The 27,681-nt window shown below is 36.5% G+C and overlaps 1 protein-coding gene across 1 annotated transcript in view; it reads right to left on the bottom strand.

The window, feature by feature from the left end:
• Positions 1 to 27,681, bottom strand: part of GRAMD1C (GRAM domain containing 1C) — a 103,323-nt gene that overhangs the window by 72,128 nt on the left and 3,514 nt on the right. The window contains exons 2-5 of the mRNA XM_003991642.6: positions 25,181 to 25,330; positions 10,834 to 10,918; positions 2,443 to 2,546; positions 1,757 to 1,852 (exon numbers count right to left, since the gene is read on the bottom strand). Coding sequence (XP_003991691.2) covers positions 1,757 to 1,852; positions 2,443 to 2,546; positions 10,834 to 10,918; positions 25,181 to 25,330 — 435 coding nt within the window. The remainder of the gene's footprint in view (positions 1 to 1,756; positions 1,853 to 2,442; positions 2,547 to 10,833; positions 10,919 to 25,180; positions 25,331 to 27,681) is intronic.

The following is a 27,681-nucleotide window of genomic DNA, read 5'->3' as shown; positions in this document are numbered from 1 at the left end:
ATCTGGGGGAACTGAAGAAGGTCTGAGGATTGAACAATGGTAATGGTCAATGGTAATTTCTTGATTTTGATGGTCAGCTTGCGCTTATGCAGGAGAATCTCTTTGTTGGAAATACATGCTAGGATATTTGGTTTGCTATCTGGAGTAATGAGGTTTCAGAGTAACAACTTACTCTCAAATAGTTCCAAGGGGATAAGTTCTTTGTACTGTACTGGGGAGTATTCTGGAAGGATAAGATTATTTAAAAATAGGGGCACCTGGGTGGTTCAGTCAGTTAAGCATCTGGCTCTTGATTTTGGCTCAGGTCCATGATCTCATTCATGAGTTCAAGACTCAATTTGGGCTCTGCACTGATGCCAAGGAGCCTACTTGGTATTCTCACTCTCTCCAACTCTCTCCGTGCCTCCCTTGCTCACACTCTCTCTCTTTCAAAATAAATAAATAAACTTTTAAAAATAAAAAATAATAAGTAAATAAAAATAAAATTTAAAGTGCATTTGAAAGAAACTGTAAGATTTAAAAGTATCATTACAATGATTCAATGTCATGATAGTGTTTCTCTCCCCTGCTTCTCTTTCCTCTCTCTTTTTCCTTTCATTGCCTCCCTTCGTTCCTTCTGTGGTTCTTTCCTTCTCCTTCCCTTTCATTCCCTTCTTTTCCCTTTTCCCTACTTTCCTTCTTTTCCTTTCTTATCTCTTTTGCTTTCTCAGCATTATGCTTTTTTTTTTAAATATATGAAATTTATTGTCAAATTGGTTTCCATACAACACCCAGTGCTCATCCCAAAAGGTGCCCTCCTCAATAGCCATCACCCACCCTCCCCTCCCTCCCACCCCCCATCAGCCCTCAGTTTGTTCTCAGTTTTTAAGAGTCTCTTATGCTTTGGCTCTCTCCCACTGTAACTTCTTTTTTTTTTTTTCTTCCCCTCCCACATGGGTTCCTGTTAAGTTTCTCAGGATCCACATAAGAGTGTTATCTGTCTTTCTCTGTATGGCTTATTTCACTTAGCATAACACTCTCCAGTTCCATCCACGTTGCTACAAACGGCCATATTTCATTCCTTCTCATTGCCACGTAGTACTCCATTGTGTATATAAACCACAATTTCTTTATCCATTTATCAGTTTATGGACATTTAGGCTCTTTCCATAATTTGGCTATTGTTGAGAGTAGCATTATGCTTCTAATGTCACACACAGAGCCCTAATCAATTTTCCAGGTGGGTACAGAAAGATTCTTCATATATCCCCACTCCAAAATGGCAGATATTGTAGGCAGGATCATAAAAACAATGGCAGTTAAAGATAACTGCTACCCTAACTGCCATCCTAAAAAAAATAGTATAATGATTACATGTTTACTTGTATGCTACCCAAATCTCTCTGTTCACCAGAACCATTTGTTTTTATTAGTTGCTACTGTGCAGGTATTATTGACTACACAATATCATGGAATTATTAGGGCATTTAGAAATAATGATGTTTTGGTAATGTTTACCCTACCTACCTCTTATAAAGAAGAAATGAAAAATATGGGAGAAAGTTCTCTGTGAACTATAAAGCACAAAAGTTGTTAGCAGTCATTTAATTATCAGTGAGTACTTAACTACACAGAAATTTAGTATTAAATACAATATATCTCTATTACAAATTCCTAACTCCAAGAAGAACTGCCTATATCACCAACACTGATGAATCAGTATGATGCAGATTTTCTCCATGTTATGTAATAAGGCAAAGGTAGAAAAGTTTTTCACCTTTTCACTTTCTGTAACAATCTGGATAGCATTTGGGATGAGTCGAGCAGTTTTCTCCTTGGTCATGAAGGTTATGTTCTTTAATGCAATACAAATCTAAACACGTGAAAGAATGAAAAATTATTAAATGAATTTTTCTGAAACATATGCAGCACAAAATACGAAGTATGGCATCAATCTAATCCAGAATATTCCGTTGAAAAACCTGAAGGAGTTAATAACCACATGCTTGCATTATCTGAGAAAAATAGGGTAAGCAGTCAGACGTTCTCCCCCAGCAGTAATTTCCTCCTCAGCTCTTATCTCTAACTTTAGGACAGAGTGTGAAAAGACATGTGGGTGTTCGTGTTCCACATTAACACATACACACACAAACAAAATTCAGACAGTCTGTCACATCAGACATGATTTTGGCAGTCAAATGGATGTATGTTCAAGCTTTTTTCAACCTGAAATCTCTTTCTCCAACTGTATTAAATATGTACAAATGGAGCTTGATGTATTAAGAAAATAGATTACACACTTCTACGATATATAAATATATCACGCACATATACAAGTACAGATATACAAATATATATAAATTTACTTCGGAATCTAAAGTACATTGTTTTTAGGAGGACTATATATATATTTCTATCTATGCAATTATTTGTATCAACAAGTCAAATCAAAATACATCTTACTGTAGTTTCCCATCTGAAGATGTTGCTATAGAAACACAGCCAGTTTTCTGAAAGATAGAGACGTCCCTGAAGCAAAATGTCCCTCTGAAGAGCACAAGCATAATCTAGATACACAAGGATAAGGAACAGCTTATTCACAAAAATCTGGCAACTTTATAACCTTATATTACTTTACCACATGAAAAGTCATCACTCTTTGTTCAATTGTTTGTTCGTTTATTCACTCACTCATTCAGATACTTTGGGCATCATACACCAGCTATTTTGCTGGAAACCTGGATTACCAAAAATGTACCTTGCCCACATGGAACACAGTCTATAAGGGAAGGTATACAATGAAAGAATTACAAAAGGAAGTATAATGATCAAAGTGTAGAGAAAGCTATGAGAGAATATAACAAGGAGTACACAGGTATGGGGGGGATTGGGCAGGGAGAGAGTACATCAGGAAAGTTCTCCAGAAAAAAGTAGTCTTTAAACTGAGATCTAAAGATCAATAAATGGTCAGCTGGACCATAAGGAAACAGCATGTGTGAAGACCCCGTGGCAGAAAGAAACACAGCACATTTCAGTAACTATATAAAGATGTCTGAGCTAGAGAAGCTGGAAAAGCTAGATCATATAAGGTTCACAGACAACAGTAGACTGTGGACTTTACGAGAAGCCATTGATGAGTTTTAAGTAGAAGGGGCATGATCAGATGTACATTATTAAAGACTACTTTTTTCACACTGTGAATATGGATTCAGATAAATGAGTTGGAAGTCCAGGGGAAAACTGATGTTGGCTCAGACCAAGAAATGACAGTAGTAAGAGAAAGAAGTGGTTAGATTCAGAGATATTTAGGAGGTACTACCGATGGAAAATTGGTGATTAATTAGACGTTGGAAAAGGGTGAGGGAGGGGACAAGAACTACTACAAAAATTATATACATTTTAAGTTAGTTTCAGAGTTGATACTCACTGCCTCAGCACTAAAATCCAGCAAAATCAAGAGTGTTCTGGTAAATGCTACTATTTACCAGTAAGTTAATATCATAATTTAGATTTGGCTCTTTGGCTAATGTAAACAGTATTGCTAAATTATCAATAATTCAAGATGTAAAGATCTGCTATGATATTTGGTTTACCTGATAAATTTTAAAACTATATGAAGTGATTAGCAATTTTAGGAAAAAGCTGTTAAGGTTATGAATCTCAAAATATTTAAATTTCATCATATTAAATTTCTAATTTAACTAAAATACTAAAAATTGAGCCAAGTAATTCAGTCTTTCAAAGTGTTTCCTTCAGCAAAAGAAAACTGAGATGCCCCCAAAATCTTGGTAAATAATTAAGTAGATTAAGTTACTCATTACTAGTACACATCTCTAAAACAGGAATTGGGCTAAAGGTCACCTTGAGGTGTACTGAAATTTTTATATAAGCCACTGAAACATTTTATTAATTTAATGCTTCTCACATTTCAGATCAGAAATACCTGGCAGACTTATTAAAACAGATTGGTAGGCCCCTCCCCAGAGTTTCTGATTAAATATGTTTGGAGTAGGGTGAAGAATTTCATGTCTAACATGAGCCCAAGTAACACTAACATTACTAGTCTGTGGACCACACTATGAGAACCAATGCACTATTTTACATTAACTATGTTCAAAGCCCTAGCAACCAACTGGATTATTTTAACCAAAGACTATTTGACACAGATTGACAGACTTTTTTCAGTGGTTTAAAAAAGGGTTTCCCTCGAGGCACCTGGGTGGCTCAGTCGGTTAAGCATCCAACTCTTGATTTTGGCTCAGGTCATCACGGTTCATGGGATCGAGCCCTGTGTCAGGCTCTGCACTGACAGCACTGGGCCTGCTTGGGATTCTCTCTCCCTCTGTCTCTGCCCCTCCCCCACTCACATACACACACACACACACACACACACACACACACACACACACACTCTCCCTCTCTCTCTCTCAAAATAAATAAATTTTTAAAAACTTAAAAAAAGGGGGGGGCTTCCCTAAAACAGATGCATTTTATTGTAATAAACTTATACCTCAATAAAATTTATTTTTTATAAAATGGCTTCTTAGCAATATGGCCTATGCAGGAAATGAAAAAAAAATTTAAGGCAGGAAATTTTACTTTTTTCTACTCCCAATTTCCCTACTGATAAACATGTAATTGTCATTTCAGAAGGCAATATTCTACCTGATTTGAGTCAAATGACAATCTGATTCATCTAGAATGGGATAAGAAAATGTTTATCAAAAATTGTTTTATGGATTTATAACCTATAATTTGTGACTAGAAAGTTAGAATAAAATTAAGTAAATTAACCAAGCAACATAGGTCACTTTGATGTGTGTGTTAACATCAACTTACTAGCTACTGCATAATCAATTTCAGAAAAATTAAATGGCTCCTATTCTTAAAGATTTATTTTAATAACTATAGTATAATGAAGGATACAGTGGAAATATGTACCAAGTGTTATGGAAATACAGATAGAGTGAATCACCACCATATACTTCTACAGTAAGGTTGTACAATAAATAAACAAGATGTCCTATTATAGTTTTATCAAAGAATTTAGGCATATCTATCCATAAGGGAGGTGAATTTAAAAAATGTGTTTTTAAACAATCATGTCAGGAAACACACATCCCAAAGTATTCTTTGGGAGCCCCATAATGGGAACACTGCTTTTAAAAAGACTCTTTGGGGGCATCTGGATGGCTCAGCAGGTTAAGCGTCTGACTCTTGGTTTCGGCTCAGGTCAAGATGTCACGGCTCATAGTTAGAGCCCTGCATCGGGCTCTGTGCTGACAGCACTGAGCCTGCTTGGGATTCTCTCTCTCTCCATCTCTCTCTCTCTCTCTCTCTCTCTCTTTCTCTACCTCTCCATTACTTATGTGCACATACACATGAGCACACTCTCGCTCTCTCTCTCAAAATAAATAACTTTAAATAAATAAATAATAAAAAAGAGTCTTTGGAATATTTTTAGGATTTCTTTCAGATTTAATACTTAAATTATAAAAGATAAGCATTCTCCTTTTTCACACTTAACATTTTTTATGTTGTTCTGTTTGCTTTTTACCTGAGACAACTGTAAAGGTAAATACAAATAGAAAAAAAATTAATTTTCCCTAGTGCAAAAAGGGAAAAAGACTCCCTCCTCACCTCTCTTTGAGCATTTTCTTCAGAAAATTTGTAAATTCTTTCTTGCTTCTTTGAGATACATGTGAATCTTTTTAAAAACAAAATAAGCACCTTGCCAGGTTTACAATCCAGGAATGTTTTCTCAAGGACTTAGGAGCCATCTCTTGGAAATGTAAACATCAAGAGAGATAGCCCCCTATCTCCCAGTTTCTGTAATAGGGTAGGAGCTTAACTTCGGTGGGCAACTTGCTCCAAGCTGCAAAACAAACTCTTGTCATTAAGATACGAGTTTATTTTTCCTTTGCATAAAGCCAGTTAACTAACACAGATAGTAGCCCCAATTATCAGGTGAATTTATGATGAAATTGTGTTTGACAAACAGTACTATCATGTCCTCTTACTTGAGGACTAGTTATCACTTATCTTTAGAACATGTGTAAAGGGTTGTATCTGCTTGGGTATATAAAAGGGTGAGATTTTCTTTCTGTCTCTCTTCACAATCTCTTTTACAGATTACCTGTGAGCATATCTCATTCCAGTTGAATGCTTATTCAATAATAAAACTGTTTTCTTTCTTTTCTACTTTTGTGAGAGGTTTTCTGGATTGGTAGGGTATTTTGTTTTTAATTGTATTTCTCCAACATAACATTTTCTTTGGCCAGGAATAAGAAGAGTAAGAATATAGAAGGCACAAATGAATATTAGGAGTGAAAACGTGGACTCCAGCTAAAGTAGATGTTTAGAAATATTCTAGGGATAGTTAGTTGTTTAATCAGGGATTCATACTTGGGATAAGTCACCTAACAATTTAATTAGGACTACACTCCTTCAGGAGCTACTAGAAGCCCGTAGGCTACCTTTATTACTGTTTAACAACAAATGTTCGGATAATTAGCAGAGACACAGAAAAGGGTTTTCATTAGCAAAATAGTGGTTTATCAGTATACAGGATGTTAGACATGGGATCACACTGGTGAAATCAGTTGTATAACTATACATGGATTGGTTATCTTTTAAAGACCCTCTTCATCATCAGTATTTTATGTACAGAGAAAAAGAACCTAGTAAGCTCTTACCCTTAGGTATGGCACTTGTGTTACCTTGATCAGTGCTTCTCAAACTTTAATGTGCATATAAATTACCTGGAGATACCACTGAAGGGAGATTTGTGTCTTCTTCCCCATACGCTTAATTATTCAAGCATTTATTTTTACCAATATATACTCATGGATATGTTATTCTTCAGGTTATAATCCAATATTATCATTATTTATTTTATTGCTCAAATTATTCTCTCTTTGACCACTGGGAGTTCTTTCGAATTGGCTTTTTTTTTTTTTTAAGCACTTCCTTACTTTCTGGCACTATAAGCTACTCCACACCCACTCATATTCTTTTTTCACTGCCCCAGCCCCAGAATGGACCATTTCTTCAAGGAGCTCTCATTCCTTTTATTGGGGATGGTATTTAGAGACCAATATCTGGGTCCTGGACATGCTGACTGCTTACTGAGGTATCACTGTTTCTAGGCTCGAGCAACAGACAGAGCTAGGGAATAGATGTATATATGCTAACCCATCCTTGAGTGCAATATGTCCCTTGTATGTAATATAGATTCTTTTCTTACTGATGGAATTTCAACCTGGGATCTCTTGATATTCTGGTTGACTTTTTCAACTTTTATACAATAAAGTTACCTCTGTAAAGGCTTCACAATTGCAATTATGTTACCACCACCCCAGTACCATATAAATTCCCTTGTGAAACCACTCTCCTTTCCCAGTGTCCACAAATCTGCTTTCCATCCCTATATATTTGCATTTTTCATAATGTCAAATAAATGGAATCATAAAACATGTAACATTTTAAGTTTTGTTTTTCTCACTTAGAAAATGTATTGAAGATTCATCCATGTTGCAATGCATATTAATAGCTTGTTCCTTTTTATTGCTGAATAGTATTCCATTATATGGATGTGCCACAGTTTGTTTATTCACTCACCAGTTGAATGACATCTTGGTTACTACCCATTGTTAACAAAGATGCTATAAACATTCATGTACAGGACTTTTGTGAACATCAGCTTACAGTTCACTTGAGAAAATAACTAGGATTGCCAGGTCATACGGTTAAGTGCATGTTTAACTTTACAAGAAACTGCCAACTTGCCTTTGAAAGCAGCTGCGCCAGCCTGCATTCCCACCACCAGGAGATGAGAGCCTTGCAGCCTCATCTTCATTTGCTGCTGTCCAGTTTTGTTGTTGCTGTGAATTTTAGCAATTCTCACTGCCAGGTAGTTTACTTGTGCTTTTAATGTGCATTCCCCTAGAATAATTGATGTGGAGGATTTTTTTACATGTTTATCTGTCCTCCATATATATCTTGGGTAAAGTGTATTTACCTATTTTTTTAATTGGGTTGTTTGTGTTCTTATTGTTGACTTTTATTTCCATTCTAAATACAAGGATTTTTTTTAATCAGATATGTGATTATCAACTATTTTCTCTCAGTCTGTGGCTTGGTACAATTAAACCTGGTTTTAGTTTTCCACTTTGTAAAAGTCTGTATTTTGCAAGTTTTATACAATAAACAGGTTCATTGTATCAGTGAGAGAAAACTAAAAAGTGTAAATTTTTAAAAACAAATTCACATACTGAAAAATACCTAGAAAGCTATACAAACAATATGAACTAAGTTTATATGTAGGTGTTATGATTACCAATACTTTGCAATTTTTTTCCTTATATTTTTCTGCAGAGCTTTAATGTTTTATAATGAATATGTATCATTACATTATCAGATTAAATTCTTTCAAGAAGGCAGTGATAAATATGATAAATTTTACACAGGTTTCCTTGAAAAGTCACTTGATTTCAAGTGACAAACTGGAAAGAAACACTTGCAACACACATGAAAAAGATCTAATTTTTTAAACATCTAACAAGCTACTACAAATTAAGAAAAAGACAAAAAAACAGAAAAAATGGGCAGAGTTTATGAAATGTTCACAGAAAAAGAAATACAAATGGTTTATACATATATAAATAGATGTTCAACCTCCTTTATAATTAAAGACATGGCATATTTCAACAATGATTAAGTACCATTTCTAACTACCAAATTTTACTAAAGCAAACTTCCTGAGGTGGGGCAAAACAGGAACTCACATACACTTTTGATGAAAATGCAAATTGGTGCAGACTTTTTGGAGGGTAACTTGGCAACAGGAAACTTATTAAATACTTATTACCTTTTTACCACAATTCCACTTCATAGAATTTATCTTACAATGTGTGTGCACATATGTGCTAAAACAAATGTAAAAGTTTCAATGCAACATTAGTGGAAATAGTAACAGACAGGAAGTGATCAAAATGTCCATCAATAAAGGATTTGTTAAATAAATTACAGTACAGAGTTCATTTAGTTGAATATGGGCAGGCATTAAAAGAATGAAGGTTCAAAGAGTAAACACAATATGTTCCCACTGAAATTCTCTTAGGCGGGGGATGCCTGGGTGGCTCAGCTGGTTAAGCTTCTGACTCTTGATTTCGGCTCAGGTCATGATCTCATGATTCCTGAGATCGAGCCCTACATCAGGCTCCATGATGACAGCATAGAGCCTGCTTGGGATTCTCTCTCTGCCTCTCTCTCTGTCCCTACCCCACTTGCATGCGTGCTTTCCCTCTCTTTCTCAAAATGAATAAATAAACTTAAAAAATAAAAAATAATAAAAAGAAATTCTGTTAGGAATATACATATATACCCCTTGAAATGCCTACAGAAAACCTCTCGAAATATACATAAGAAATTACTCTAAGTGGCTATACAGCCCAGAAAGTATGTTGGAATAGTCTTGGTTGGAAGGACCACTCACTTCTCATTATATGCCCTTATATAGCATTTAAATATTTTGTCATGAGAATACATTGCTTTCAAATGTTCTTAGAAGTTGTTTTAACTCATTATGATATTTAAAGTACTGAGCTGAACTACAGAAATTCAGTTACATTGTGTTGAATACTGCCTAACAGTACCAGAAATCAGAAATTTCTATGAATAAATGGTTTAAATGAAATATATACTAAAATTAAAACCTAGTTTTATATTTTGATTATAAAAAAAACATATTAAGCTTATATCAAAAATTAAGCACTTTTGTAAGAAAAATAGCTACAGTTTTCCTCTTCAAGTCTATTTATTTTTTTTTATTTTTTTATTTTTATTTTTTATTTTTAAAAAAATTTTTTTTAACGTTTTATTTATTTTTGAGACAGAGAGAGACAGAGCATGAACAGGGGAGGGTCAGCGAGAGGGAGACACAGAATCTGAAACAGGCTCCAGGCTCTGAGCTGTCAGCACAGAGCCCGATGCGGGGCTCGAACTCACGGACCGCGAGATCATGACCTGAGCCGAAGTCGGCCGCTCAACCGACTGAGCCACCCAGGCGCCCCTCTTCAAGTCTATTTAAACAAAATCTACCTTAAAGATTACATGAGGGGCACCTGGCTGGCTCAGTTGGGAGAGCCTGCAACTCGATCTCCAGGTCATGAGTTCAAGCACCATATTGGGTGTAGAGATTACTAAAAACTAAATAAATAAACTTGGGGCACCTGGATGGCTCAGTTGGTTGAGCAGCCAACTTCAGTGAGGTATGTTCTCACAGATCATGAGTTCGAGCCCCGCATCAGGCTCACTGCTGTCCTCAGCACAGAGCCCACTTTGTATCCTCTGTCCCCCTCTCTGCCCCCTGCCCTCCCCTTAAACTCTTAAAAATAAACATTTAATAAATAAATAAATAAACAAACAAACAAACTTTAAAAAGAAGGATTACACGAATAAGAATATAGCCCCAGAAAATTTTACAAAATTGGCTCTATAATCTGTTAAGGAGTACCTTTTTCCGGGGAAAGTTAATATATATTGAACAGCAAATTTAAATTTTTCCTATAAAACCATATGAAACAAGCACCAGAAGAAATTGTGACAATGATTTCCTTTTAGTTCTATTTTTCTTAGCTAGTACTGAATATTTTTATAAGTCAGAAATCACTCCTCCCCAAATTATAACTTAGTTTTACATTGTCTAATTAGAATGATAACATGCTGCTTATCTTAAAAAATATTTTCTGTCTAACACGAAAGCTCAAATTTTCTACAAATATTGTCACTTGTCAGTTCTCTTTTGATAATGAGGTAGTAAAATGGTTTTTTGCAACTTCCTGTCTGTTTTACCTGCTATCAGCTTCTCTGTATCAGGTAAGTGTGTGAACTGTCTTTTGTATTCCTCATTCCTGTCTTTATAGGTGGCACTTGAAATCTGCAACAATAAAAAGATTAAATTTCCATTTAATTATAATCTTTATTAGATGAACTAAAAGGTAGTGTCTTGAACAAATTTAAATGGACTGTAAAATAACATGCTTCTTATGCAATATTTTGTACATTTTTATATGAAAAACTAGATACATAAACATTTCAAAAAACACCAAAAGCAAGCAAAGGAAGCTCCCAGCATGCTGGAGTAAGGAGTTTAGCAAATTCTCTCTACAAAAGCAAATAAAAAACTATCAAAAACATCATCTCAAATTATTGGAAATTGACCAAAGGCATGCAATAAACTGAGAAGCATTTTTTTCATGAAAATCTACCAAACTTAGAAGCAGCGGAAGTCTGTGGCACTGTTTCCTTGCCCAGTGGCCCTTACTCATCCTCCCCCATCGGTTAAATCACTGTGACAGTGTGACAGTTCCACGAGAGCAGTTGTGTAGGCTATGAAAACTAGCAGCTATGCTGAGCGAGATGGCTGAGATGGTTCAGAGTGGAGAGCAGAAAAGCTATGTCCAGAAGTGAAAGGGAAAATTCTGAAGCTATCCACAAGAGTATGAGGTTGTAGTCTCATTTGTGGCAAGAAATAAGCCCACTGGCAGATTAGCAGCAGACTTAACAAAGAGATCTTGGAGGAGAGACAGCCATAAATGGGGTTCATAAACTTCCCATGTATTCCTGGCTAAACAGAAGCTGCATGCATGGGTAGCAGAGACTACAGAGTTCCCATACTATCCACACATTCCTGGCTAGAAACAAGTCTTGGGGAAACATAAAAATTGAGACAAACTTGAAAACGGCCTGAACGTTGAATACATTCCCCAACCTACACACAGATCTCTCAGCAGAAGAAAAAAGTCTTATTGGCTCTATGTATTTAAGCACAATTTCCAGGGCACCTGGGTGGCTCAGTTGGCTAAGCATCCAACTTTGGCTAAGGTCATGAACTCGCGGTTCGTGAGTTTGAGCCCCGCATTGGGCTCTCTGCTGACAGCTCATAGCCTGGAGCCTGCTTCAGATTCTGTGTCTCCCTCTCTCTGCCCCTCCCCTGCTCATGCTCTCTCTCTCTCTCTCTCTCAAAGAATAAATAAATATTAAAAAAAACTTTTCAAAAAAGCAAAATTTCTGACCAATAACTGGCTGACATAAGGGGTGACCACTAGGAAGCCAGCCTTGAAAATAAAAACAACAAGGGGCGCCTGGGTGGCTCAGTCGGTTAAGCGTCCAACTTCAACTTAGGTCATGATCTCACGGTTCATGGGTTCGGTCCCCACATCGGGCTCTGTGCTGACACTCAGAGCCTGGAGCCTGCTTCGGATTCTGTGTCTCCCTCTCTCTCTGCCCCTCCTTTGCTCGTGCTCTGTCTCTCTCTGTCTCAAAAATGAATAACCATTAAAAAATGTTTTGATAATAATAAAAAATAAATAAAACCAACAACAATACTAAGCTGAGCAGAGATAAGACAAATAGATTTCACAGATTTACTCTAGGCAAGTTACTAAACAAACAAAAATCATCAATAACAAGCTTTAGGGGTAGGGAGGATGCAATTAGAATCCACAGTTGCTACAATACATTCTCTTAATAGTACAATGTTCAACAAAAACTATGAAACATGCCAAGAAACAGAAAAATGTGACTCATACTAAGGAAAGAGAAAAGCAGGCAGTAGGGTCTTTCAGGGTCCCCAAATACTACATTTAGCAGACAAAGACATCAAAGCAATTATTACAAATATGTTCAAACAACTAAAGAGAATCATGCTTAAAGAATTAAAGAAAAACATGTCAATAGTGATTCAACAAATAGAGAATCTCAACAAACACATTTTTAAAAATTTTTTAAGGAAAAAAAAAGGACATTCTGGAGTTGAAAACTACATTCACTGAAATAAAAAATTCACTGAAGGGGCTCAACAAAAATTCAATATAGCAGGGAAAGAATCAGTGAACTTAAAGATTATTAGCAAAAATTATCCAATTTGAAGAACAGAGATGAAAAAGATTGTAGAAAATGAACACACTCAGAGACCCATGAGACAAAATTAAGCGATTCAAAATACACTCAGTAGGCTGAGCCACCTAGGTCATGATCTCACTGTTCGCAGGTTCTGTGCTGACAGCTCAGAGCCTGGAGCCTACTTCAGATTCTGTGTCTCTCTCTCTTTCTGCCCCTCATCTGCTCGCGCTCAGTCTCTCTCTCTCTCTCTCTCTCAAAGATTAATTTAAAAAAAATATATACACAACAGAAGTAATGAAAGGTAAAGGGCAGGCAGAAAAACACTTGAAGAAATAATGGTTAAAACTTTCAAAATCTGCAGAGAAATATTAATCAAAGAAGCTCAATTAACCAAGAAGGACAGGGAAATTGTTGGACAATTGTTGACAACTGAAGGACAGTTAAACTGTGAAAGACAAAGAAGAACATGAACGCAAGAGAAAAATGACACGTACATACAGGTAAAAACTAGTATAATTAATGGCTGATTTGTCAACATAAACAATGGAGACAGCAGACCTGCTTCAAAGAAATGTGAAAGGAAGTCCTCAGACTGCAAAGAAAGGCTATAGTATGGTAAACTCAAATTCACAAGAAGAAATGAAGCACACCAAAAGTGGAAATACCAAAAGTAATTAATTAAAATATATCCTAAAAGATATCTGACACAGATTATTTTAAAACTTACATGGAAGAGCTCCTTCCATGATGAAAACACTCAGCAAGAAGGCAAGAATGTGTAAAAACTGGATCACCCACACACTGTGGCAGGAATATAAAATGGTACCGCCACTCTGGAAAACAGACTGGCAGTTTCTTAAAAACTAAATATGTAACTATCAATGACCCAACAATTGCATTCCTGGGCATTTACCCCTAGAGAGGAAAGCTATGTTCACACAAAAACCTGTACATGAAAATCTACAGCAGTTTTATTCATCATAGCCCTAAACTGGAAATAGCCCAGATATTCTTCAGTGGATACATGGTTAAAACTATGGTACATCCATACCACGGAATTCTACTCAGCATTAAAAAGGAATGAACTGGGGCGCCTGGCTGGCTCAGTCAGGATCAAGAGCATCCGACTCTCGACCTCTGGGTTGGGAGTTCCAGCCCCACATTGGGTATAGAGATTATTTTTAAAAATAATAATATATATATACACATAATAATAGATATGTACATATTATATATGTACATTCATACATACATAAACTTTAATGAAATGTTAGTATACAAAATAGATGGATCTCCAGGGAATTATGATGAGTGCATAGCCAATATAAAAGGTTACATACTGGTGGCACCTGGGTGGCTCAGTCAGTTAAGCATCTGACTTTGGCTCAGATCATGATCTCATGGTTTGTGAGTTCAAGCCCTGTATCGAGCTCTATGCTGACAGCTCAGAGCCTGGATCCTGCTTCAGATTCTGTGTCTCCCCCTCTCTCTGCCCCTCCCATGCTCATGCTCTGTCTCTCTTTGTTTCTCAATAATAAATAAACGTTAAGAAAATTAAAAGGTTATATACTATATGATTCCATTTATATAATATTCTTGAAATGACATAATTATAGAAATGGAGAATAATTATAGGAATGGAGTGGTTGCTAAGGGTTGAGTAGGGGGAAGGGACACTATAAAAAGGCTGTGTCTATAAAAATAATTCTTGCTGTGATGCAAATGTTCTGTATCAATGTCAATATGCTGGTTGTGATATTGTCGTATAGTCTTGTAAGATGTTGTCATTGGGGGAAAACTGTTGAAAGAGTACAGGGTATCTGTATCATTTCTTACAACTCCACGTGAGTCTAAAATTATCTCAAACTAAAAGTAAAAAAAAAAAAGTAAAAGAAGAAAGTTCACAAGGTTAGAATAAATGTGTTAATTCTATGTAAAAGGGGGAAATGCTTTAAAGTAGTTTTAAAGCTGATTCAGAGGTCATTCCCCATACTCATGTTTGTTCTCCTCTGTAACATTTTCACCAGAGAAATAACACAAGTAAAATCATTTAATTATTGAGCAAAATGTGACTAGTGTAATAGAAACTCACTCTTGTATGTGGCTCATGGGATCAATGTCACTGCTTTTAAGTTCACATCTCATATCTAAGAAAAGGTTTTTTGGAAAGGTAGCTAGAGAATGCTGAGCTAGAATTTTTGTATTATTTTAATTTGGTTTGCATGTGCTATTTAAACTTTCTCATCGTCCTACTCTCTCTCTCTCAAAAATAAAAATAAATAAACTTAAAAAAAAAGGAGGGGGGCGCCTGGGTGACACAGTCGGTTAAGCCTCCGACTCTTGGTTTCTTTCAGCTCAGTTCATGACCTCATGGTTCATGCAGCTCTGAACTGACAGCAGGAGCCTGCTTGATATTCTGTCTCTGTCTCTGTCTCTGTCTCTTTCTCTCTAAGTAAAAATAAACCAACTTTAAAAAAATAAAATAAAATTTCTCATTGTCCTAGATAATCAAAAGGATATACTTAGGTTGAAGCCCTAATTAATAACCCAGTAACACATTACTATTTCAGTTACTTTCCACATTCTCCATGTCATTTATTTAAATATGCTAATTTACTGCTAATTTCTTAGTAGTCATGCTACTTTACCAAAATATTTTTCCATGTTGATATGGTCATCTGTAAAAAAGTATACATTGTTTTTTGTTTTGTTTTGTTTTGTTTTTGTTTTTTAAACTAGGGTATTCTCTGTATTTTTTTTTTTCAACGTTTATTTATTTTTGGGACAGAGAGAGACAGGGCATGAACGGGGGAGGGGCAGAGAGAGAGGGAGACACAGAATTGGAAACAGGCTCCAGGCTCTGAGCCATCAGCCCAGAGCCTGACGCGGGGCTCGAACTCACGGACCGCGAGATCGTGACCTGGCTGAAGTCGGACGCTTAACCGACTGCGCCACCCAGGCGCCCCAAAAGAAGTATACATTGTTTTTAATGAAATATGAATTTTCTTCCTTCAGCCCTCTATTGCTTTGGATAATCAAATTCAAACTTTACAAAGGAAGATTAGGACAGCAGTCTAAAACCTAGTGCTTCAATCAGGTTTTTGCCCCCAAACTGTACTTTTTAATGTCACTAGAATCCTCTACTTTGCAAATCCAGTAGTCAATTTTCAGCTCTCATCTTATTCTACCTATCACAGTAGGTCACTCTGTCCTTAAAAGACTTCCATCATTTGCCTTTGAGGATGCCACACTTCCTAAGATTTTATCTCAGTAGTCAAATCGCAGTTTCTTTTGCTAGTTCCTGCTCCACCACCTGAGGTTCTAAACACTGGAGAGTCTACTTCTTTTCTCTACCCATATTTTTTCCCTAGGTGATCTCATCCAATCTTTATAAATCTGTTTTATTTTTTTAAATGTTTTTTAAGGTTTATTTATTTTGAGAGAGAGAGAGAGAGAAAAAGCATTGGTTGGAGAAGGGCAGAGACAGCAGGAGACAGAGAATCCCAAGCAGGCTCTGCGCTGACAGTGCAGATGTGGGCTCAAACTCAGGAACCATGAGATCATGACCTGAGCAGTCAGATGCTTAACCAACTGAGCCACCCAGGCACTCCAAAAATCTGTCTTTAAATACCATCCATACTCAAAGTCTTCAAAATTTATTTCCTGCTTCAATCTCTCTCCTACGATTCATGTCATAAATCCAATTGTCTACTAGACTTTTCTACTTATATATCAAATATGCATCTCCAACTTCATTTTCCCAACTCCCAAAACTACTTCTTCCCCCTGCTATCTGCATCTTTCTCTTCTCCTAAGCGATGCTTCCATGCACCCCGTTGCACTGATCAAAAACCTACAAATTATTATCCTTGATCTTTTTCTTCTTCTTCACTCACCATATCTGACTCCATAAGGAAACTGTCAAACAAGCCAATCTTATTCCCGACTCTTGCCTTCCCACAGAACCCCACTTCCATTTTCCTTTCTTTGCATGGTTCATCAGTATTCTTTCTTTGTCCCTCATAGGGCTCTCTCAAATGGCACCTCCTCAGAGAAGCTTTTCCAGACCATCTTGACTGAAAATGCTACTCCCTTCCATGTGATTCTCTACACCTTACATGCTTCTATTATCTTTAGAGCTTCTATCACTACCTGACATAATATTACACATTTGCAGAGAGAGAGAGAGAGAGAGAGAGAGAGAGAGAGAGAGAGAGAGAGAGAGGCAAACCATTAAAGACCTTTAACTATAGAGAACAAACTGAGGGTTGCTGGAGGGAAGGTAGATAGGAACATTGGCTAAATGGGTAATGGGTATTAAGGAGGGCACTTGTGATGAGCACTGGGTGTTCTATGTAAATGATGAATTACTAAATTCTACTCCTGAAACCAATATTACACAATATGTTAACTAGAATTTAAATAAAAACTTGAAACAAAAAAATATTATACATTTGCTCAGGTGTATACTATCCATCTCCCAGTCAGCTCTAGAATGGCAGAGACACCACCGAGTTCACTTAGAATAGGCTGGTGCATAGATGACACTCAAATGAATTATTAAGACTATTCCTGGGGGCCTGGCTGCCTCAGTCAGAAGAACATGCGACTCTTGATTTTGGGGTTATTAGTTCAAGCCCCATGTTGGGTGTAGAGTTTAATAAAAAATAATAATAAATACACTTTAAAAAAAGACTTCTCCTATCTTAATTGATGTACATCTACCTTTGTCACTTATATGATAAAAATTTCTCTGCTCATATATTCTTTTCATTTACCGTGTGAGAGACTCACCGTACCTCCTGATTCTGACATCTTTCATCAAGAGTAGAACATTTTCAGCTATATTCTTTTTGAATGTTGCCTTTATGTTGATCTTCTGAAACTTCTAATGGAATCATAATGGACTCCTCTACTTTTCTCCTTATATCTCGAGCCATTCTCTTTAAAATTTTCTATATCTCTCAGTGGTACAGTGTGAATAACTTCCTCATATATATCCTTCAATTTGCTGACTTTCTCTTTATCTGGTATTTCCCACATCCACTGAATTTTTAAATTATTATTTCAATAACCATATTTTTCATTTCTAGAAGTTGAATTTGGTTGTTTTCCAAATCTTCCCAGTGTTTTTAAGAATGTCTTATCCAGGGCACCTGGGTAGCTCAGTTGGTTAAGTGACCGACTCTTGATTTCAGCTCAGGTCATGATCTCATGGTTCGTGGGACTGAGCCCACGAACAGCGCCCTCTGTCAGTGCAGACCCTGCTTGAGATTCTCTCTTTCCTCTCTCTCTGTCCCTCCCCCAACTCATGTGCATGTGCACACACACACACATTCTCTCTCAAAATAAATAAACAAACAAACAAACATATTAAAAAAGAATGTCTTGGGGCGCCTGGGTGGCTCAGTCGGTTAAGCGTCCGACTTCGGCTCAGGTCACGATCTCACGGTATGTGAGTTCGAGCCCCGCGTCGGGCTCTGTGCTGACTGCTCAGAGCCTGGAGCCTGTTTTGGATTCTGTGTCTCCCTCTCTCTCTGACCCTCCCCCGTTCATGCTCTGTCTCTCTCTGTCTCAAAAATAAATAAATGTTAAAAAAAAATTTTTTTTAAATGTCTTACCCACTTATTGCATGCTTAATTTCTTCTAAGTCTTAAATAATATCAAATAATGATTTTATAGTCTTTACCTAGTAGTTCTATCCAAAATTTTGAAGCAACTAATATGCTATTCATTGAATATCCTTCTGCTCACTCATAAAGTATTAAATTCAGGTCCTAAAACTTCATGAATTTTTCTTAGCCTACCTTTCACAGAATGTATAACTCTTCAAGAGTCATGGCTTTATAAGGAGTTCTCCGTTCTAATTCATACAAGTCCAAGACATGTCTTCTATCCCAGTGTAGCCATTAAAGTTTTCGTTACAGAGACTAATAAACTCCCTAGGGCTGCCTCAACATTAGCTCATGTGCTTACAACTCTGATAATCAGTTTCCTCTTCTTTTTTAGCCCTCAGGTAGTTCCCTTGCTATTCCGTGAGCCCAGACATTCAATTTATAAACATGTTTGTAACATTTCATACAGCATTTCTAGGTACTTTGTAACAGAGGAGTTTTTAAGTTAAATGGTCCTCTTTCCCAGCCTAAATGTCCATCAACTGATGAATGGATAAAGAAATTGTGGTTTATATACACAATGGAGTACTATGTGGCAATGAGAAAGAATGAAATATGGCCCTTTGTAGCAATGTGGATGGAACTGGAGAGTGTTATGCTAAGTGAAATAAGTCATACAGAGAAAGACAGATACCATATGTTTTCACTCTTATGTGGATCCTGAGAAACTTAACAGAAACCCATGGGGGAGGGGAAGGAAAAAAAAAAAGAGGTTAGAGAGGGAGAGAGCTAATGTATAAGAGACTCTTAAAAACTGAGAACAAACTGAGGGTTGATGGGGGGGTGGGAGGGAGGGGAGGGTGGGTGATGGGTATTGAAGAGGGCACCTGTTGGGACGAGCACTGGGTGTTGTATGGAAACTAATTTGACAGTAAATTTCACATATTAAAAAAAAAAAGGTCCTCTTTCCATATTGCCAGAAATGTTAGTTCCTATTCCTTTATAATTAAATCTAAAATTAATAACATATCTAGATTTTCAAACAAAATCTATAATTGAATATTAATGAATAAAATATTATTTTCAAATCCAACAGAAACTAGAAAATAAGTTCATTCTTTTTTATCGGCTACGAAAGTCAATGTCTAAAATATCCTTTTTACCTTGAATAAATTCAAGATATTCTGTGTGGAGGACAACGTCTGATTACAGAAAACACCTTTTCTAAAGTTGCCAAAGTACGTTTCAAACATACTAATTAATCCTCTTGGGTTTTGTTTTTATTGTTATTTAACAGTATAACATTAATTAATCCTCATGGTGTACCTAATTCTAAATCATGTTTGTGGTAAGTTGTATCCAATAAAAAAGCTTACTTGTGAATAACATGACTATGATCATGCTATAAGTCAATGATAAAGTACAGAGTCAAGACTTATGATTTATTGTATAATTAGAAAAAAGTTTATTATGATCTAAAAAAATTCAACTCTAAATATTTTCTACCAAAACATAAGTAGTTATTATTTGTACATATATGATGTTTCAAAATCTACACTTGTTTTATCCTTGAAATGTTTTAGAACAAGAATATTTTTAAAATGACAAATTTAAACTCTAACCTCTTTTAAACATCTCCTATTCTTTCTTTTTTTTCCCTGTCTCCCTTCCAGATTCAAAGATCTGAGGAATATGAGATTTCATATCTTCTTTATTCTATGCATATTTGCCATGATTTTCAAATATACACTCAAAGGAAAACACCCCTAAACAAATTTTAGTTACACAATTCAGAAAACTTTATAAATGCCTCCACTTTTAAAATACAATTATCAAGTAAATCAGCTATTAAAGAAATAAGTATATACAAATGACAAATATTTTTAAAGAGAAATTTAATATTAATGAAATATCAACATAAAAAGGAATGCCTAAAATTAAGTACCTTATCCAAAGCACTATTATTTCTATTAGAAAGCCCAGGTAAGGAGTGCCTAGGTGGCTCAGTTGGTTAGGCATCTGACTTCGGCCTAGGTCATGATCTCACCGTTCCAGAGTTCGAGCCCCATGTTGGGTTCTGTGCTGACAGCTCAGAGCCTGGAGCCTGTTTCAGATTATGTGTCTTTCTCTCTCTCTCTGCCCCTCCCCCACTCACACTCTGTCTCCCTCTATCTCTCTCTCTCTCAAAAATAAACATTAAAAAAAAAAAAAGTCCAGATAAGTATGTCATTTCCTAAACATAAGCAACAGAAAATCTCAAATGCTTTTTTCTACTTTCAAAAGTTACTAGCTCAACATCATGAAGAGAAGTTACATTAAGTAAATGCATCTTCTGCAGACCTCTGAATGCTTTTCCTCTGGAACATTAATCTACCTGGAATCATCATTTTAGTCAGGAAAAAAAAAAGTGGTTTTTTTGTTTGGTTGGTTGGATGTGGGGTTTTTTGCGGTATATTTTTACTAACAGTTAAAGGGCAAAAGGATAAATATTTGTTTGCCATTATTTCAAGTTTATTCTCTTCCTTTTCACATAATTATTGTTATACTGGGACTTAAAAGTTATTAATAAAACTAATTTCTCACACAGTAGGATTAAACATTTTCATTTTTAAATATAAAAGAAAATAAATATAACCATTAAGATTCCTATCTTTAAATTATGGTATTGAAATAGAATATCCACAGCTATTGATCTCACTGTCCAGTGCTATGGTAATTTGATCAAACTTCTTTAAAGTCCTACTGTCAGCTGCCAACTACCCTAGAAGTAAAATAAGTCAATAAAACTGAAAAAATAAAGCGCTACTGTCAGAAAGACAATCACTAGCCAATTTGTCAAGCAGCACAAGATTAAATGCATAGAGTCTAGAAGAAACCAGCCTCAGCAATGACAAAAAAACTTAAACTTTGTTTCACTGTCTTGCATCCTTTTGCCAAGTTTTCACAATTTTTTGTTTAGGGGGAAACATCAAAATATCTTTTCCAATATTACAAATAGCAGGTCCTCTCTCTTCTCTAGCACTTTTCACCCCTTTCTACCACTCTTAAGGAAAGGTGTTCCACATGTAACATACTCCCACTATATATGCCCAGAGTTTTTTATGACTGATACACAGCTGCCAGAAATGTAAATTATGAGCACTTGCTAGCCAAACACCTCCTCCACCTTTTTCCCTATTGATTCAAGACACACTAATGTTGCAATACCAAGGCCCGATCTCTCATTTTAGAAATGAGGCGCCTGACAGGTTGAACAACATAGTCAAGAGTACCACACAGTGAAATCACCAGGCACAGAGCGTACGTACTCTATCCCAAATTTTTTGTTCCCAATCTCCAATTCATTAGATAATACCATGCTTCCCTGTAGATTCACTACTGTGGAACAACTGAGTTAGCCAGGCCAAAATATATGAGTTAATCGACACTAGTGAATTTTTCAGGTCCTGGGAGCTTAACTCTTCAAATAACAAAACTTTAAAAAGTTATCAATTCTTGGGGCACCTGGGTGACTCGGTTGGCTAAGTGTCCGACTTCGGCTCAAGTCATGATCTCATGGCTCGTGGGTTCAAGCCCCACATCTGTGCTGACGGCTCAGAGCCTGGAGCCTGCTTCAGATTCTGTGTCTCCCTCTCTCTCTGCTCCTTCCCCATTCACACTCTGTCTGTCCCTCAAAAATAAATAAACATTACAAGAAAATGTTTTTCATTCCTCAAAACAAAGTGCTTGTAATTAGCATATAGACCTAAACTGAGACAAAGTAGACTTTCAACATTCTATAAACAAGTGCTTCTCAAACTTGAATGTTCATACAAATCTCCAAGAATTCTTGTGAAATAAAGACTCTAATTCAATAGGTCTGAGATTGGGCCCAAGACTCTGCATTTCTTATCAGCAGACAGGTGAAGCCAAGTCTGTTGGCCCCACATACTACAGTTTGAGTAGCAAAGGTCTAGAACACATACCTCTTTTCTTCCTCTCTCCTATTTCTAAATCCTCATTCCCCTGCTTGTTCCTTTTTTAGCTTTACCCTTCTTCTTAGGTTAAGTCTGCAAAGAATAACCACAGTGACTATTTAGTCCTGTAGATAGCCCTTGGAATTATAAAGGTTTTCCAATCCATAACAAAGCTACACGATCATAGTGCAGAAGGGCCAAAACACTACAGTAGTCATAAACTGTCTCTGAATGAAACCAAGAATAATATAATCAATATAGATGACATGATTTTCAGGAAGTATAATTATTTGGTATATTTGTTAGCAATTAAACATTTTCCTTCAGATATGGTTTTAAAAAACTTAAATTTCTTAATAGGAAGTCAGAAACTTATTCATGTTAAGATTCAATAACATTCACCGGACTTCAAGCTGTATTACAAAGCTGTAATCATCAAGACAGTATGGTACTGGCACAAGAACAGACGCTCAGATCAATGGAACAGAATAGAGAGAACCCAGAAATGGGCCCACAAACGTATGGCCAACTAATCTTTGACAAAGCAGGAAAGAATATCCAATGGAATAAGGACAGTCTCTTCAGCAAGTGGTGCTGGGAAAACTGGACAGCGACAGGCAGAAAAATGAACCTGGACCACTTTCTTACACCATACACAAAAATAAACTCAAAATGGATGAAAGACCTAAATGTAAGACAGGAAGCCTTCAAAACCCTCCAGAAGAAAGCAGGCAAAAACCTCTTTGACCTTGGCCATAGTAACTTCTTACTCAACACGTCTCTGGAGGCAAGGGAAACAAAAGTAAAAATGAACTATTGGGACCTCCTCAAAATAAAAAGCTTCTGCACAGCGAAGGAAACAATCAGCAAAACTAAAAGACAACTGACAGAATGGGAGAAGAATATGTTATTTGCAAACAACATATCAGGTAAAGGGTTAGTATCCAAAATCTGTAAAGAACTTACCAAACCCAACACCCAAAAAAACAAATAATCCAGTGAAGAAGTGGGCAAAAGACATGAATACACACTTCTCCAAAGAAGACATCCAGATGGCCAACCGACACATGAAAAAATGCTCAACATCACTCATCATCAGGGAAATACAAATCAAAACCACAATGAGATACCACCTCACACTTGTCAGAATGGCTAACATTAACAACTCAGGCAACAACAGATGTTGGCAAGGATGCGGAGAAAGAGGATCTCTTTTGCACTGCTGGTGGGAATGCAAACTGGTGCAGTCACTCTGGAAAACAGTATGGAGGTTCCTCAAAAAACTAAAAATAGAACTACCCTACAACCCAGTAACTGCACCACTAGCTATTTATCCAAGGGATACAGGTGTACTGTTTCGAAGGGGCACACCCCCCCCAATGTTTATAGCAGCACTATCAACAATAGCCAAAGTATGGAAACAGCCCAAATGTCCATCGATGGATGAATGGATAAATATGTGGTATATATATATACAATGGAATATTACTCGGCAATCAAAAAGAATGAAATCTTGCCATTTGCAACTATGTGGATGGAACTAGAGGGTATTATGCTAAGCAAAATTAGTCAAAGAAAGACAAATATCATACGACTTCACTCATATGAGGACTGTAAGACACAGAACAGATGAACACAAGGGAAGGGAAGCAAAAATAATATAAAAACAGGGAGGGGGAAAAACATAAGAGACTCTTAAATATGGAGAACAGAGGGTTACTGGAGGGGTTGTGGGAAGGGGGATGGGATAAATGGGTTAGGGGCATTAGGGAATCTACCCTTGAAATCATTGTTGTACTATATGCTAACTAACTGGGATGTAAATTATAAAAAAAGATTCAATAACTGAGCTGCTAATTATGAAGAGAATAATGGTACTTGTACTAATCCTTATAACCTATTAATATTATTTCTTTTTTAGGCTACTGTAAAACTACAAGAAATTCTGCTACCAAGTATACCTAAGAGTCAAGAGAGCAGCGTTCTAATGACTTAATATTTGAAGTACATATGTCTCATAATCTTCTATAAATTTCAGTTATAGTTGCAGTATACAAGATTCTGTCAAATATCTTATAACTCTGACAGGAATTGGTAGATTTGGAATAAGTCCTTTAAGATAATAAATGCTAGCATTCATATGGCAATAGAAATGTTGTTCCTACCAAAAGACACTATACACCTAATCATGAGTCTCAAAGCAGAAGTCTCATTTTACAATGGGGAAACTTGACCCACATCCCAGTTCTGCAACTAAGTACAGTGCAAAGAGAATATGAAACTCCTAACTTTAAAACTTACCTTGTAATTACTATATTCTACAGGTCAAACATTGTTAAACTTCCTTTTAGGTATCAAAACTAATTCTTTAAATCAAAGTTATGTAAAATAGCTGGTTTCTCAGTAACATTTAGAAATATGGTTTCTGCATAATGTTAGTCTCTTGCAATATAGTGAACAACAACGTAGGTAGAATCCAATTCTGTGCTGTAGTTTTCTCCCAGGAAAACTGAAGCAGATAATTCCACTCCATCAAACCAGACAACAGTGCATTCTAGTGGCCAAAGAAGAGCATAATCAGAAATGTCTCGGACTCTGGTAAAACTTAACTGTCTAAAATCAAGAAGCTTATAAAATATTATAAACATTATATGAACTGCTATAAATTTAAAGAAAATTTACATTTAAGATTAAAGTGAAAATATAAGAAAGAAAAAATATTACCCAAAAGCTCCAGTCACCACTCCAGTTATGTAAATTTGGCCCCTGTTTTTTTGCTGACACTGTATTATTCTCATCTGCAACTGGGCTAGGATTCTCCTCTAACTCTTCCTGCGGCTCAGGGGCAAAGCTTGAATCCCCTGCATTTATTGCCTGGAAACAAGTATCAACAATTTAAATTACTTATTGAGAAATGCTCATTTTAAAAATGAAAAGAGTTAATGTTCAAAATACACAAATTAACTTGAAAACAATATTTAAGCATTTAGGAAACAGTAATTAACATGTTTTTTCTTCTACAGTTCATATATTTACACATGTGACAAATATTCTCCAACTACTACTACTCATTAGGTAGTTTAATTGGCACTGGGAATTCAAAAATGAATAAAAGGAAGTCCTTAGCTTCCAGAAGTTCATAGTCAGCTAGAGGAATAATTAAACAGTAGAAAATACCATGTAAGGGGGATGACAATTAGTTCAACCTCTTTGGAGAATAATTTGCAATGCTTTCTCTGGTCTAGAATGGGTATAAACTAAAACTCTGTGCACATGGAGTCAACAATGGTTATAGTACTAAGAAAGTGGAAACAAACTTACCATAATTTGTGGGAAATTGGTAAATTAACTCTGATTTATACAAACAATGTAGTTAAAATCAATGAATCAGGCATTGACCCCCAATCTATGGAGCATTCTGGGGAAAGAGTACACTCTGTGCAAGAGATGGACCCATTTGGGCAGTCACTCATCAAAGAGAGTCATTTTGGAGTAAAAAAGAGAGAGAAAAAAGAGCCGGGAGGAGGGAAGGGAGCAACCATTGTGAGAACACATGGCTCACCTGGACCCTTAAATACCTCTGTTGTTCCTGCTGTTGCCCTGCTGCCCCTGGTACCTATGCCTCTATTGTAACAAAAATCCTGATCCTCCAGGTTACAGAGAAAAGCAGCCATGGAACCCATGTGGCACAGCAAAGGGGTAATTCAAACTCAGCTTCAGCTCAGGGTTGGTTTTTTTGTTTTTGTTTTTTAGCGTTTATTTATTTTTGAGAGAGAGAGAGAGACAGAGGGACAGAGAGAGACAGAGAGACAGAGCATGAGCAGGGGAGGGGCTGAGAGAGAGGGAGACACAGAATCTGAAGCAGGCTCCGGGCTCTGAGCCATCAGCACAGATGTGGGGCTTGAACCCATGAGCTGTGAGATCATGACCTGAGCTGAAGTCAGACACTTAACTGACTGAGCCACCCAGGCGCCCCAAGCTCAGGGTTTTTAAACTCCACAAAGTAACCACATACCCCTAACCCTGGTAACACTGATTTGAGGCTCTCTGGAGGATGAAATTTATAAATATGAAATGATAGACAGGACTCCCTCCACTTGAAATATATTCACTCACCACCAAAAGAGATAGAGAAAAACAATAAAGAAACAAAGAAACAACAACAAAATAGAGAAATCCACAATTTGGCCCAGTTGGAAATCCAAAATTTACTAAAACAATTTATACAACAAAAGGTAAAGATTGGCTTTTATATCTCTATAGCACAGGTTTTTGAATTAACTTCAACATCTGCTGAAATGCCTTAAGTGGCAAATTTTCATGACTTTAATCAATACTGGGCTCAAACTACAGTTATACCGGAGATCCCACTAAATTTAGGGAAATACTCAACATAAAATAGATAATAAATAGGTATGTCTCACTTTAACCACCAGAAATTCTGTCTTGCTGAAATTCTTCCAGGTAATGGTATAGTACACATCACCCTAAAATATTCCATATTGGCAGTGGATGCTCTGACCCAACAATAAATTTAAACAGAGTCTTTGGAGCATACAAATGGCTTTTTAAAAAGCCATGGACCACTCCCTCAACCCCTAGCTAAAACAGTAAATACAACTCAACTCAATATAACATTAAACAGGGCCTTTGAGGATTGGGATTTACTATAAAAGACCTAATTAGTGAAAGAGTGATTATCTCTATGGCTTCTCCATTTAACAGCCCAACATGGCCTATTAAAGTTGGAAAAATGAATGGTGCCTCACAGTTGATGACTGTGCCCTTGATGCTGTGTTCCTTCCCATGAAGGCCCCTTTACCACATACTATTGAAATTACTGACTCTAACCAATCAGAAACTGGTAAATATATGTTATAATAGGGGCGCCTGGGTGGCTGAGTCGGTTAAACGTCCGACTTCGGCTCAGGTCATGATCTCAAGGTTTGTGGCTTCAAGCCTCCCATCGGCCTCTGTGCTGTCAGCTCAGAGCCCGGAGCCTGTTTCAGATTCTGTGTCTCCCTCTCTCTCTGACCCTTCCCTGTTCATGCTCTGTCTCAAAAAAAAAAAAAAAAAAAAACATATATATATATATATATATATATATAAATAATAGACATATATATGTTATATATATAACATATATATGCTATAATAAATTTGGCTAATATTCTGTTCAGTGTCTCTTTCAATAAGCTCTCAGTCACATTTTGCCTTCATCTCTA

Source organism: Felis catus, chromosome C2 (genome assembly GCF_018350175.1).
Source record: "Felis catus isolate Fca126 chromosome C2, F.catus_Fca126_mat1.0, whole genome shotgun sequence".
NCBI lineage: Eukaryota > Metazoa > Chordata > Mammalia > Carnivora > Felidae > Felis > Felis catus.
Note: the sequence above shows the minus strand (reverse complement) of the source record. Positions and strands in the feature narration are given on the sequence as shown.